Source organism: Gekko japonicus, unplaced genomic scaffold, assembly GCF_001447785.1.
Source record: "Gekko japonicus isolate JY-2015 unplaced genomic scaffold, Gekko_japonicus_V1.1 scaffold3552, whole genome shotgun sequence".
In the NCBI taxonomy this organism is placed as follows: domain Eukaryota; kingdom Metazoa; phylum Chordata; class Lepidosauria; order Squamata; family Gekkonidae; genus Gekko; species Gekko japonicus.
In genome coordinates, this window is record NW_015162065.1 from 87,593 (window position 1) to 102,270 (window position 14,678).

Consider the following 14,678-nt stretch of genomic DNA (forward strand, 5'->3'; position numbering starts at 1 on the left):
CGCGGGGAGGCGAATCTGATTCCAGTATCCCCTGCAGGAAGGCGATTAGCATTTGTTATAAATTCCGGCAGGGCCTTCCCGAGGCAGGGAACAATCTCCCTCCCTCAGTCCTGCCCCAGCCAAACCCACTGGGTGGCCCTTTCTCTCCTAGCGTTGGCGACATTTCAGCCCCTTCCCGCCCCCTGTCAGTTCTTTCCGACCCCACCTCGTCCCCCTCCGCCCTGAACCCCAAGCCTCAAACGGGCAACCCTGGTTGTCGCTCCCGCCGTCCCCCATCCCTGTTTGTAATTCAGAATGGGAGGGGAGGCAGGAGGGAACTGATTTCTGGACTTCCAAGGCGAGGGAGCAGGCAGGGGAGGGAGCTTTGCGCCGCGTTTGATCCCCCTTTCCCCCATATTTCCCCTTCTCCCCAGCTGCGGATGCCGGTATCAATCACTCCAGTTGCCATGGTAACTGCAGCGGCAGTGATGGAGAAAGAGAGAGAAGGACACACACACACACACACAATGGTGTTCTGCAAAAGGCAGCGCAACACAGGCCCGCACTCGGCACACCGGGCCATGCACAGTGACGCACCCGCAGGTGCATCAGCACCGTGACGCAAAGCGACGGTCGTAGATTCATACGATGAACCAAAAAAACATCCTCACACGGCCTTGAATGACGTGGGCGCTCACGCGTGAGTTGTGAGCCAGAACTGACGGGGCGCCAGGGAAACGGCTGGCTGTGGGATTGTAGCAAGCGCGTGGCGGCGGCTCCGGATCCGAAACGGGAAGCCACCTGAGCGATTTCTCTCGCATCCCGGATGGCCCTCTGCAAAATTGATACCCAGATAAAGGCGTGAACGGAGAGCGGGGGTGTGGTTTTTAATGAATGGGCGCGTGGCGCTGCCTGTTGGTGACATTTACACAAGCTGTAGCGCCAGTGGCACTAGTAGTGGCAAAGCCATTCCCCCCCCCCCGCCCCTGAGCCTTTAATTACGCGTCAATCAGAATTTCAGCATGCGCTTTCCCAGGCCTTTGGGTATAATGAAAAGGTTTCTCCTGCAAATTTCCTCTTGTCTTGCTTCAGGGAAAGGATCGGGAGAAAAAAGCTGACAAATATAGTCTAGCTGTAGGTATGTCAGGTTCAACAGCATGCAAATCTCCACACACGTTTCCAGGGAATCCTTATGCTTTATTAGACTACAGGTCTGTTGCCATGATCTACAGGTATATTGTTAGGAATGACAATGGGGGCTGATGCATCACTACATATACCATGATGCTGCAGTTGGCTAAGGAAATGAAATCCAAGTGCGCGTGCGAGAATTCTCCTGGCAGGAGGTTACATAATGAACGGGAGACTCTCTGTGCACCATGAGAGCAGAAATATTCACACCAGCAGTGGAACGCAAGCCCTCCCTCTTCCTCAAGGTTAGTCAGATAACTCAGTCTGGCAGCACCAGTACGCACGGTCTTATGAGCGCCTCCCGATTGCTGTTTACAGCAAGCGAGCAAAGCAAGCAGGCAAGCATGCGCACTCGCACCACAGTCAGGAAAGAATGAACACAAGTGAAACATGGCAGCTAGCTGACAAGGTAGAACCATCCAAAGAGAAGCTGTGGCTCAGTGGCAGAGCCTCTGTTTGGCATGCAGAAAGTCCCAGGTTCAGTCCCCAGCATCTCCAGTTAAAAGGACCAGGCAGGAGGTGATGGGAAAGACCTTGACCTGAGACCCTGGCTCAGTGGCAGAGCCTCTGCTTGGCATGCAGGAGGTCCCAGGTTCAATCCCCGGCATCTGCAGGTAATAGGACCAGGCAGGAGGAGATGGAACCTTAATCTGAGACCCTGGCTCAGTGCCAGAGCCTTTGTTTGGCATGCATACAGTCCCAGGTTCAATACCCGGCATCTCCAGTTAGAAGGACCAGGCAGGAGGAGATGAGAAAGACCTTGACCTGAGACCCTGGCTCAGTGGCAGAGCCTCTGCTTGGCATGCAGAAGGTCCCAGGTTCAATCCCCGGCATCTCTAGTTAAAGAGGACCAGGCAGGAGGTAATAAGAACGACCTTGACCTAAGACTCTGGCTCAGTGGTAGATAATCTGCTTGGCATGCAGAAAGTCCCAGGTTCAATCCCTGGCATCTCCAGTTAAAAGGACCAGGCAGGAGGAGATGAGAAAGACCTTGACCTCAGAGCTTGGCTCAGTGGCAGACCCTGTCCTTCGCACGCAGAAGTTCCTCGGTTCAATTCCCAGCATCTCCAGTTACAAAGGCCCAGGCAGGAGGTGATGGGAAAGACCTTGACCTCAGAGCTTGGCTCAGTGGCAGACCCTGTCCTTCGCACGCAGAAGTTCCTCGGTTCAATTCCCAGCATCTCCAGTTACAAAGGCCCAGGCAGGAGGTGATGGGAAAGACCTTGACCTCAGAGCTTGGCTCAGTGGCAGACCCTGTCCTTCGCACGCAGAAGTTCCTCGGTTCAATTCCCAGCATCTCCAGTTACAAAGGCCCAGGCAGGAGGTGATGGGAAAGACCTTGACCTCAGAGCTTGGCTCAGTGGCAGACCCTGTCCTTCGCACGCAGAAGTTCCTCGGTTCAATTCCCAGCATCTCCAGTTACAAAGGCCCAGGCAGGAGGTGATGGGAAAGACCTTGACCTGAGACCCTGGCTCAGTGGCAGACCCTGTCCTTCGCACGCAGAAGTTCCTCGGTTCAATTCCCAGCATCTCCAGTTACAAAGGACCAGGCAGTAGGTGATGAGAAAGACCTCAGCCTGAGACCCTGGAGAGCTGCTACCAGTGTGAGTAGACAATCCTGATATGGTGAGCGGGGTGGTGGTGGTACCTGTCTGAAAAGCAACCTGGGATTCTTTGTCTGTGTCTCAGTGGAGATCCCGGCCTGCAGTGATAAGAAGCCGGGGACGACCTCGGAGATCCATCTCTGAATGCATAAACAAGCGGGCCTTATCTGCTTTTACCTCCACCGCTGTAATGGCTTTGTTTTACACGGTCGTTTATCCTGTGACAGCATCCCTTGAACTCCCCACAGTCTGAGTATTTATATGCTCATTCCGTGGATCACATTAACAATCCCACCAAGGTCAGGGGCGCGACTGTGCTCGTCCGTATTCCATCTCAGGAGAAAGGGGCCTTGCGCTTTACAGGCTTTCTACTTTCAGAGAATCCTTTCCATGTCAATAGAAACACTGCCTGTTTCTGCGCACCAGTGGCGCCTTCTAGGCTTTGCACATGGGGCCTGGCTGCAATGTTATGTTTCCGTCGCGCCATCCCGGGCTCGGTCTGTGGGTTCAGACATGTGTTGTGAGTTCTGCGCAGGGGACTGAATTCCCAGGCCCATGAGGACATGATCTGGATTGAGAGCATGATGCGCAGGGAGAGGGGGGTCTTAAGGTTCCCCACCCTCCACCGTTTTCCCAACCTGTAACCAGTGTTCCCTCGAAGCTGAGTTAGTGTGAGCTAGCTCACAGTTTTTTAGCCTCCAGCTCACAGATTTTTGTCTTAGCTTTGGAAGGATGGCTCCAGAGCAAACTTTTATGCAGCAGCCAAATCGCTCACTCACAACTTTAATGCCAGTAGCTCAGAAAGCAGAATTTTTCCTCAGAAGACTCCACAGCTTAGAGGGAACATTGCCTGTAACGGCTCTGAGGAGCCACTGTTTACCCCACTGGGAAAACCACATGTACTGATGGAATGCATGTAAAATACATTGGGGGGCTTGAAACACCCCAAATAATAGAAACGGTGTCTATAGCTTTAAGAGACTGATGCCTACTGAGATCTCGGTGGCCATTTAGAGGGTTGCTAGGCAACCACGATATAGCCAAGCCTTCCAGTTTTTTTTGTTTCCATCAGTCAACTGTGGTAGGGGTGGGTGGGGGAGAGACTACAAAAGGTGAAAGATGAAAGGGAGGGAAGAAAGCAGGGAAAGATGAGAGAGAACATAGAAACATAGAGCTGGAAGGGACCTTAAGGGTCATCTAGTCCAAAACATTGAGCTAGAAGGGACTTTGAGGGTCATCTCGCCCAACCCCTTGCCTAACACAGGAAATTCACAACTACTTCCCTCCCTGCTTCCTCAGTGACTTCTCCTCTATGCCCAGAGGAAGGCAAAAAGCCTCCAGGATCCCTGGAAGAGGGGGAAAGAAAATGTTCGTTTGGTGGACAGGGAAGGACACAATAGGAGCAGGAGAGCTGAAAACTGGAGGGGGACTAGAGGAAGGTGGATTGTCTGGGTGGGTGTGAAGAAGAGAAGGAAGCAGGGAAAGGGGAAGCTGCCAGGGGGTGGGAAGATGGCAATGGCTTGGGAAGGGGATATTGGGGGGAATGAGACGCAAGTCCTCGTGAGTCTCCCCGCGAGTCCTCGCGAGTCCCCCCGTTTGTTCAGATCTAACCAGGAAAATTGCACATTCGCTAGTTATGCTGAGTTGGTTAACACCTGCCTGGAGTCAGAAATCCCAGTGGTGGTTTTTCTCCCAGCGAGGTGGAGAGAGAATGTCGAATCTCAATAAACCATCGGTTTCGTGCTGGAGTTCTCCTTTGAAGTTCTTTGTTTGAAGGATGGCGAGTTAGAGATCAGAGGCTGCACGTCTGGGGAGACTGAAATGTTCTCCCACTGGTTTCTAAGCATCCCCTTCGATCCCTTGATACATTTCCACAAAAGGAAGGGGGGGCTTTTTTACCAATCCCCCCGCCTTCTGCAGACCTCCAGCTTTCCCCCCCTCCCACTGTTGCTAGGGGGGGTCTCCTGTGCCCCCAAGAACAGCGTTCCTGGGAGGGGGAACGTGAAGTGGGTGGGAATGGCTTCCCTTTGCAGAGGTTTACCGCACGACTTTTTCGATTTTAATGTCAGATCTGTGTCCATTTGTTCTTTTACGTTCACAGCTTGCATGGAAATTTCTGTCTAGAATAATTAGCCGAAGCCCGACTGTCTTTGTGTAAAGCACTCCCGAGCCACAGCTGACGTATGGCTACCCCCTCAGGTTTTCAAGGAAAATGAATAAGAAGAGGTGGTTCGCCATGGCCTTCCTCTGCAGAGCCTTCCTTGGTGGTCCCCCATCCAAATAATTTATTTATACTTTTTACTTGCTATACCGCCCTAACCCCGAAGGGTCTCTGGGCGGTTTACATGTAATGGATTCTAAGAACGCTTAATCCCTAACTAGGGCCACATGAGATGGGGGCGGGGCTGCCTACCGGCACCCAGGTGGTGGGCCTGTTGTTGCTTCTGGCTTGGCTTCTTTTCAGGCAGTCTCTGGCGTTTCAGGACGACTTTCGTTGGCGGGACCGTTCAGGCACACGGCCCATATCCGCTTCGGCCTCGGCTCTGTCCGTTAGGCTCCGCTGCACCCCGCTTCCAAATAAGGTTGCTTAGTTTCCAACTTATGGCGACCCCAGCAAGAGTCTTTCAAGGGAACTGAAAAACAGAGGTGGTTTCCCCTTGCCTTCCTCTGCAGAGCCTTCCTTGGTGGTCCCTCATACATAAGGACCCTGCTTAGTTTCCAACTTCTGGCGACCCCAGCAAGAGTCCTTCAAGGGAAGCGAAAAACAGAGGTGGTTTGCCTTTGCCTTCCTCTGCAGAGGCTTCCTTGGTGGTCCCCCATCCAAATAAGGACCCTGATTATTTTCCAACTTATGGTGACCCCAGCAAGGGGCTTTCAAGGCAAATGAATAAGCAGAGGTGGTTTGCCTTTGCCTTCCTCTGCAGAGCCTTCCTTGGTGGTCCCTCATACATAAGGACCAGGACCCTGCGTAGTTTCTAACGTATGGCAACCCCAGCAAGGGGCTTTCAAGGCAAGTGAGCAGCAGAGGTGGTCTGCCAGTTGCCTCCCTCTGCAGAGTCTTCCTTGGTGGTCTGCCTTCCAGGTACCGACTTTGCTTAGCTTCCAAGATCTGATGAAATCAGGCTTTATATCGTGCCACCTTCCCTCTCAGAAACCCTGCTGTGGGCCCGTATTGTGACATCCCAGAAGAAACCAAACTCCCAATGAAGGGCAGCGACACAGAATCACAGAGTTGTAAGGACCCACAGAGGCCATCTAGCCCAACCCCCTGGTCGATGTAGGACCGGCCTAGAGCATCCCTGACCAGTGTTTGTCCAGCCGCTGCTTAGAGACGGCCTGGGAGGGGGAGCATCCACCACCTCCCCAGGCAGCCGATCCCACTGTTGCACAAATCTTAGAATCATAGAATGTTCGAGTTGGAAGGGACCTTGAAGGCAGTGTTCCCTCTAAGCTGAGTTAGTGTGAGCTAGCTCACAGTTTTTTAGCCTCCAGCTCACACATTTTCGTCTTCGCTCGGGGAGGATGGCTCCAGAACAAACTAGTTTTATGCAGGAGCCAAATCTCTCACTCACAACTTTAATGGCAGCAGCTCACAAAGTAGAGTCTTTGCTCACAAGACTCCACAGCTTAGAGGGAACATTGCGTTGCAGGCCATCTAGTCCAACCCCCTGCACTCTGCAGGAGCATAGCCGAAAGACAGCCCTGCAACATACCCGGAAGATGGCCGTCCAGCCTCCGCTTGAAAACATCCAGCGAAGGAGCCTCCACCACCTCCTGAGGAAGTCCGTTCCACTCCTCAACCACCCTTACAGTTAGGAAGTTTCTCCTGATATTTAGCCGGTAACGACTCCCTTGTAATTTCCACCCATTAGATCGAGTCTTAACTGTCAAAAAGTTTTCCCTCCTATCCAGCCAGTCCCTTCCCGCCCTTAATTTAATTTAATTTAAACCCGACAGGACCATTTCACATGAATGACAAATCGCAGGTGATTCATGCGTCAGTCTGATAAACGGCATTCAGCGCCGGTGACAGATGTCATCCCGGTCTGTTTGGCGCTGAGTTTCCTGCCGCTTCGTCACTGTGTTTCCAGACTGGGAAATTTCTAATGGTGCATCACAGGACTGAGCGAGAGATGCCTCTCCCCACCCCCACCCCAAAAAACACTGCAAGAACATTTTAGCCTCTTTCTAGAAACTCTAATGCACTGTTCCAGTTTGCAGTCCTAGAATCATAGAGTTGGAAGGAGCCACATAGAACATCTAGTCCAGCCCCCTGCCCAATGCGGGACCAGCCGAAAGCATATCTGAGAAACAGGGGTCATTTCGTAGAAAAAGAGGTGCAGGAGCTCATTAGCATGACTCATTAGCATGACTCATTTGCATATGCCACGCCCCCTGACATCACTGGAAGTGTGTCAGAAGGCAACACCCACCACTCAGGCTCCACTGCCGTCTCGCCTGTACAGCTCCCTCTTGTTCCAAAAAGTATCCCAGTGCCTAACAAACCTGAACCCTTCCCCTCTACACCATCGTCTCATCCACGCATTGAGACTCCTGATCTCTGCCTGTCTCTCCGGCCCTGCGCGTGGAACAGGTAACACTTCTGAGAAGGCTACCTTGGAGGTCCTGGACCTAAGTTTCCTGCCCAGCATCCTAAATTTCTCCTCCAGGACCTCACGACTGCATTTCCCCACATCGTTGGTGCCGACATGCACCACGACCACTGGCTTCTCCCCAGCACTATCTACCAGCCTATCTAAAACACGCGTAATGTCCGCTACCTTTGCACCAGGCAGGCAAGTCACCATACGGTCAGTACGCGGGTTCGCCACCCAGCTGTCTACCTGCCTAAGGATCGAATCACCCACTACCAAGAGCCCCCCTCCCACCCTGCTCAGGGATGGTTCCTTGGTGCAAAAGGAGAGCCGCTCACCAGCTGGGGAAGAGGTCCCTTCTGAGGGCACATTCCCCTTATCCTCAGCACGGTGCCCTGTTTCCCCTAGACCCTCATGCTCCCTGACAGCAGCGGGGCTGCCAGATCCAGAGTGGGACGTAGCTAACAAGTCCCCGAGAGTCTTTTCTGTGCGCCTAGCTGACTGTCTCTGCTTCTCCAGGTCAGCCACCTTGGCCTCAAGGGAGCACACACGTTCCCTGAGAACCAGGAGCTCCTTGCACCGAGCACACACCCAAGACTTCTGTCCAGTGGGCCCAGAGCCTTCGGGATAGGCCGGGGTATAAATTTAAATATAAATAAATAAATGTGACACTCTGTGCAAAACACTGGATAGCCCCCAACCCCCTGCTGGCATTCTGGCTTCATAATTCTTTCAAAATAAGTAAATATAATCCCCCTTTTAAAACCCTTTGTATTTATGTGGTTTTTCTTGTCGAAGTCAAATTACTTTACGGGGAAGACAAAGAGCCTAGGGCCTTGGCTTTCTGGCTCTTCTTGGGCTTCTCACAGAGCCCCTAGTCCAAGAGTCCCTAGGCTAAGAGCCACAGGCAAAGAGCCCTTTAGCTTGCCCTTCGGCTCGTGCCTCTGCCAAATACTCAATTGCAGTCAATCACAGTCAAACAATGCCCCTTCCTCTCCCTCTCTCAAGCAGCCAGGACACTGCAACTTCTCTAAGCGCTTTCACTCACTCCCAGACCAGTTCTCCCACACAATATCCTCAGCTGAATTCCCTCAGCTGAAAGCAAGTAAAAAAACACTCACCCCTCTGTCTCCTGCTCCTGCTCAGAGCTCAGCTGGGTCTCCCATCCAAATACTAGCCAGGACCGACCCTGCTTAGCTTCCAAGATCTGGCGAGCCTGGGCCATCCAGGTCAAGGGAAGAGACATTCAGAGGTGGTTTGCTATTGCCCGCCTCTGCGTAGCAACCCTGGCCCTCTTTGCTGGTCTCCTATCCAAGTACTAACGAGGGCCAACCCTGCTTAGCTTCCGAGATCTGAAAAGCTCAGGCCAGCCTGGTCAGAGTTGGGTATGCGGTACGAAACCTGAAATTGTTTTGTAGGATACATAAGATACCATAAAGGTCATTAGGTGTTTCTCTTGATGTTTTAATAATCAAAATAATTAGAATTGTTTTTGCAGAACCCCTTCATCCTAGTTGGTTTGCAGCAAGACCCATGGAGACCTGATTTCTTTGTTCCCACTTGTTCTTTCTTTTCCTCCTCCTCCTTTTCCTTCTCCTTCTCCCCCTCCTCCTTCTCCCCCTCCTCCTCCTTCTTACATGGGAAGGGCAATTTTGATCAGGGCAGTGGCAGGGAGAAAAGGGTGAAATCTGTCTGCCTCAGTCCTGCTTCCCTGATCCAAATCTCCTGCCCCAGGTTAAAGTACAGGGTAGGAGTTGTGAACAGCCAGCGTGGTGTCGTGGTTAGAGTGCCCGACTAGGAATCTGGGAGACTCCGAATCCCCGCTTTGTTGTGGAAGCTCACAAAGTGACGTTGGACCACTCTCTCCGCCTAACCTACCTCACAGGGTTGTTGTGAGGATAAAATGGAGGACAGGAGACTTATGTGAGTCGCTTTGGGTCTCCACAGGGGAGAAAGGCAGGGAATGGATAAAGTAGAATAAAACAAAACCGTGTCGTTTGACCCTCAGCAGACTGGGGGAAAGGAGCATAAGAATTTGGCGCTCACAAGGCACCGCGTGTTCCCGTCCCCTCTTCCTTTCTCCATTTAGCGGCTGTATTGACGTGGCTGATCTCTTCCCTCCGCCGCAGGTAAATGGGCGGGAGCTCTCCCGTCTCTCCCAAGAACAGACCCTGGAAGCTCTGCGGTGCTCCAAGGAGCCGTTGGTCATACAGGTGCTCCGGCGCAGTCCCCGCAGCCGCAGTGGGGGCGGCGAGGGACCTGCCCCCCAGGGGGACCCGGCAACCCTGGTGGACAGCGGGACCCAGACGGATATCACCTTCGAGCACCTCCTGGGGCTGGGGCGGATGCGGCCACCGAGCCCCCCAGCCGTGACGCTGGAACCCTACGGGCTGCCAGATCTGTGAGTATTCCCCGGATCTTCCTTTGCCTTCGCGCTTCATGGACTTGAATCAGGAACGAATGGCCCATTTCTGTTCTCGTGGACTTCAGCCGGTGGTGGCGGGACGTGGCGGTGGGCTGCAGCCGACGGACGGCGACCCCGTAAGGTTTTCGAGGCAAGAGACGGGCATCGTTGGTTTGCTGTCGCCTGCCTCTGCGTAGTGACCCCGGGTTTCCTTAGCGGTCTCCCGTCCAAATAGTCACCAGGGGCATCCCTGCTTAGCTTCCAAAGAGCTGACAAGATCGAGCTAGCCGGGGCCATCCAGGTCAGGGCAAGGGACATTCAGAGGCGGGTTTGCCATCGCCTGCCTCTGCGTAGCAACCCTGGACTTCCTTGGTGGTCTCCCATCGGTGGTCTCCCATCCAAGGGCTGACCCTGCTTAGCTTCCAAGATTTGATAAGATCGGGGTAGCCTGGGCCATCCAGGCCAGGGAAAGAAACGTTCAGAGGTGGCTTTTGCCAATGCCTGCCTCTGCATAGCAACCCTGGACCTCCTCGGTGGTCTCCCATCCAAGCACTGACCAGGGCTGAAACTGCTCAGCTTCTGAGACCGGATAAGATGGGACTAGCCGGGTCCGTCCAAGTCAAGGCAACCACTGTTGCTTTCATCAAAGGCACAGGGAAACATTGCCACCCTGGTACCTTCTGCAGTTCCTAGGTTGAGCCAGGGCAGGGCGCTGTGTACAGGACTGTACCATGTCCACCCCAGATCCCTGTCATGTACCGGAAGGGATGTCATCACATCAGCGACGCTCTGGTATTTGGGTAAAAAACTCTATGGTAGAAGCTGTTTTTAACAGAGTTTTTGCCCCAATACTGGGACCACAGTGTCACGGCGCGCACTGGAAGTGACGTAGCGACATTGCTGGTGATGTCACCTGGGACTCTGTCCAGCCCCTGTTAAGTCCCAAACCTGGCAACCCCATTTACCACAGTCAGTCCACATGCTTAAATTCCAGATCTCCACCTCCAGCATGCGTTTGTGGACTTAGTAGGTGGCGACTCAGCCTCTTGGGAGTCTCCTAAGAGAGTTCTCCGGTGGCAAAGAGCTGGTTCTCCTCATGGCTTTTGTCTTCTTCTGTTCCGTAGCCCCTCGATCGGCCATGAGTATTATGATCCTGTGGAATTCATGGAAGGAGGTGCTCCGGAGACCGAGCGGGCAGAGGAGCTGGAATATGAGGTGAGCACGTGGTGAGGCAGAAAGAAGCAGTTCTGGGAACACATTTCAAATGCATGAAGGGCCTGTGGCTCAGTGGCAGAGCCTCTGCTTGGCATGAAGGAGGTCCCAGGTTCAATCCCCGGCATCTCCAGGTAAAAGGACCAGGCAGGAGGTGATGGGGAAGACCTTGACCTGAGACCCTGGCTCAGTGGCAGAGCCTCTGCTTGGCATGCAGAAGGTCCCAGGTTCAATCCCTGACATCTCCAGTTAGAAGGACCAGGCAGGAGGTGATGAGAGAGACCTTAACCTGAGACCCCGGCTCAGTGGCAGAGCCTCTGCTTGGCATGCAGGAGGTCCCAGGTTCAATCCCCATCATCTCCAGTTAAAAGGACCAGGCAGGGGGTGATGGGGAAGACCTTGAGCTGAGATGCTGGCTCAGTAGCAGAGCCCCTGCTTGGCATGCAGAAGGTCCCAGGTTCAATCCCTGACATCTCCAGTTAAAAGGACCAGGCAGGAGGGGATGAGAAAGACCTTGACCTGAGACCCTGGCTTAGTGGCAGAGCCTCTGCTTGGCATGCAGAAGGTCCCAGGTTCAATCCCCGGCATCTCCAGTTAAAAGGACCAGGCAGGAGGTGATGAGAAAGACCTTGACCTGAGACCCTGGCTCAGTGGCAGAGCCTCTGCTTGGCATGCAGAAGGTCCCAGGTTCAATCCCTGGCATCTCCAGTTAAAAGGACCAGGCAGGAGGGGATGAGAAAGACCTTGACCTGAGACCCTGGCTCAGTAGCAGAGCCCCTGCTTGGCATGCAGAATGCATTTATTTCTGGCACACCGCTGTTTTGGGGGGGAATTTTTTCCCACTGGCCAGGTGGCCAGTGGGAGGGAACAGCCTGAAAAACCAGGGGATCCCCCCGCCCCCAACTGGGAAATGGCAACCCTAGCGAGAAACACCACGAATATTGCCTCCACTAGGATGTGCCCTGTTAGTAGTGAGGACTGAGGAGCCTATTTCTGCTCCTCCATTTCAACCTCACAACAACCCTGGAAGCAGGGGCAGACTGGAAGTGAAAAACTCTGGAAAGGGGCCCCTCCCTCGGGCTGCCCGAGCCCTGACCCCAAAGAAGGGAGAGGAGAGGAACAGGCTGTCAGTCTGGCCCTGACCCTCCCTCCCAAAGGGCACGTGAAAGGAAGGCACGAGAGACAGCCTACCTAACCCATTGGCCAGGTGCTGCTTTCCTCTGCAGAATCTGCATTTGCATTTTTAAATCACTTTCGTGCTACTGTGACGCTGTCTTTTTCTATGCTGAGGCCCTTTTGTATTCTTTTCCTTATGGACTGCTTTGAGGAAGTATCTGGACAGGTGACATACATTTCCACGATAATTAAATAAGATGAACGTGCACGCGTGAGCCGACGCTATGGGATTTACATCAGAATCCACTTTGCACCGCTTCATGCTCTTGGTGCCATTTGGCACGAAAGGAGGGGATAAGTTCAGAGAAATAATAGTAGCAATAATAACGCTTGCAGATGGGAAAACAGTGCCAGTTTGGGCTCCCAACAAGCGTGTTTTAGCTCTGGATATAAGAGAAGCCATGTTGGATCAGGCCAGGGGCCCATGTAGTCCAACACTCTGGGTTACACAGTGGTCAGAATCCAGGGGCCTTTAGGAGGTCCACCAGTGGGGTCAGAATTCCAAAAGCCCTCCCACTGTTGCCCCCCAAGCACCAAGAATACAGAGCTTCACTGCCCCAGACATAAGAACATAAGAGAAGCCATGTCAGATCAGGCCAATGGCCCACCCAGTTCAATACTCTGTTCAATACTAACCCAGTTCAATACTCTGTGCCACACAGTGGCCAAAACCCAAGTGCCATCAGGAGGTCCACCAGTGGAGCCAGAACTCCAGAATCCCTCCCACTATTGCCCCTCAAGCACCAAGAAGACAGAGCATCACTACCCCAGACATAAGAACATAAGGGAAGCCATGTTGGATCAGGCCAGTGGCCCACCCAATCCAACCCTCTGTGTCACACAGTGGCCAAAACCCAGGTGCCATCAGGAGGTCCACCAGAGGGGCCAGAACTCCAGAAGCCCTCCCACTGTTGCCCCCTAAGCACCAAGAATACAGAGCATCACTGCCCCAGACATAAGAACATAAGAGAAGCCATGTTGGATCAGGCCAATGGCCCATTGAGTCCAATACTCTGTGTCACACAGTGGCCAAAACTCAGGGCCATCAGAAGGTCCACCAGTGGAGCCAGAACTCCAGAAACCCTCCCACTATTGCCCCTCAAGCACCAAGAATACAGAGCATCACTTGCTCCATACATAAGAACATAAGGGAAGCCATGTTGGATCAGGCCAGTGGCCCATCCAGCTCAACACTCTGTGGCACACAGTGGCCAAAACCCAGGGACCATCAGGAGGTCCACCAGTGGGGCCAGAACTCCAGAAGTCCTCCCACTGTTGCCCCCCCAAGTCCCAAGACAGAGCATCCCTTGCCCCAGACATAGAGGAATTTCAGACAGACGATATAATCCAGAAGAGGAACGGTTCCCAAACGGTTTCTGGTCTGTCATTTCTGACAGAACCGTTTTAGAACCGGTTCCCTATCGGAATATGTTTGTAATTTCACACACAAACGCTTCTGTCCCGTTTAGGAAACCGGGCTGAAGCGTTTTCCCTGTCAACCGCTTCCAGTAGTCTTTGGTTTCCTCTCACGGTTCCGATGCGCTTTTCCCCGCCATTTTTCGCCCGTGCAGGCGATCTCCAGCTTTTTTTTTTGGAACATTCACTTTATAGTGCTATAGTGCTATAAAGGTATAACGCTATAATGCAACAGCGTTATATCAACCCCATTGGAATGCCTGGAGTGTTGTGTTATAGCACTATAGCGCTATAGCGCTCTAAGGTAAAGGTTTCCCTTGCTCGAAAGCCAGTCGAGTCCGACTCTAGGGTTGCAGTGCTCATCTCAGTTTCAGAGCCGAAGAGCCAGTGCTCTCCGAAGACGTTTCCGTGGTCATGTGGCCGGCATGACTAAACACCGAGGTGCACGGAACGGAGCGCTCTAAAGCGAATGTTTTTTTAAAAAACCCAGAGATCGCCCGCGCGGGCAAAAAACGGCGGGGGGGAAGCGGGAAAAAGCGGTGCAGTCTGAAATGGCAAACCGCTTCGGATCCAGCTCTTTACCGGAAGCGGAAAGCCATGTGTGAAATGGCAGCCCTATACCGGTTTACTCCACAACAAATCAAAAACGGCTTCAAAATGGGTTAAAAAGGGTAATGTGAAATTCCTCAGAGTGTTCCCTCTATAGGTAAAGGTAAAGGTTCCCTTGCTCGAAAGCCAGTCGAGTCCGACTCTAGGGTTGCTGTGCTAATCTCCGTTTCAAAGCCGAAGAGCCAGCGCTGTCCAAAGACGTTTCCGTGGTCATGTGGCCGGCATGACTAAACACCAAGGCGCACGGAACGCTGTTCCCTTCCCACCGAAGCGGTACCTATTTATCTACTTGCAATTTCTTGCTTTCAAACTGCTAGGTTGGCAGGAGCTGGAACTAGAGACGGGAGCTCACTCCGTCATGCGGCACATTCGGGTCTCGAACTGCTGAACTACCGACCTTCCACAGCCTTTATATACCTCTGTACCTTGTGGCTAATAGCCACTGATGGACCTCTGCTCCATGTGTTGATCCAGTCCCCTCTTGAAGCTGTCT

The 14,678-nt window shown here is 53.0% G+C and overlaps 1 protein-coding gene across 1 annotated transcript in view; it reads left to right on the plus strand.

The window, feature by feature from the left end:
• The window catches only part of PDZD4 (PDZ domain containing 4), a 71,982-nt gene that overhangs the window by 44,225 nt on the left and 13,079 nt on the right, over positions 1–14,678 (plus strand). The window contains exons 2-3 of the mRNA XM_015405614.1: positions 9,458–9,769; positions 10,897–10,987. Of these exons, the coding sequence (XP_015261100.1) occupies positions 9,458–9,769; positions 10,897–10,987 (403 nt within the window). The remainder of the gene's footprint in view (positions 1–9,457; positions 9,770–10,896; positions 10,988–14,678) is intronic.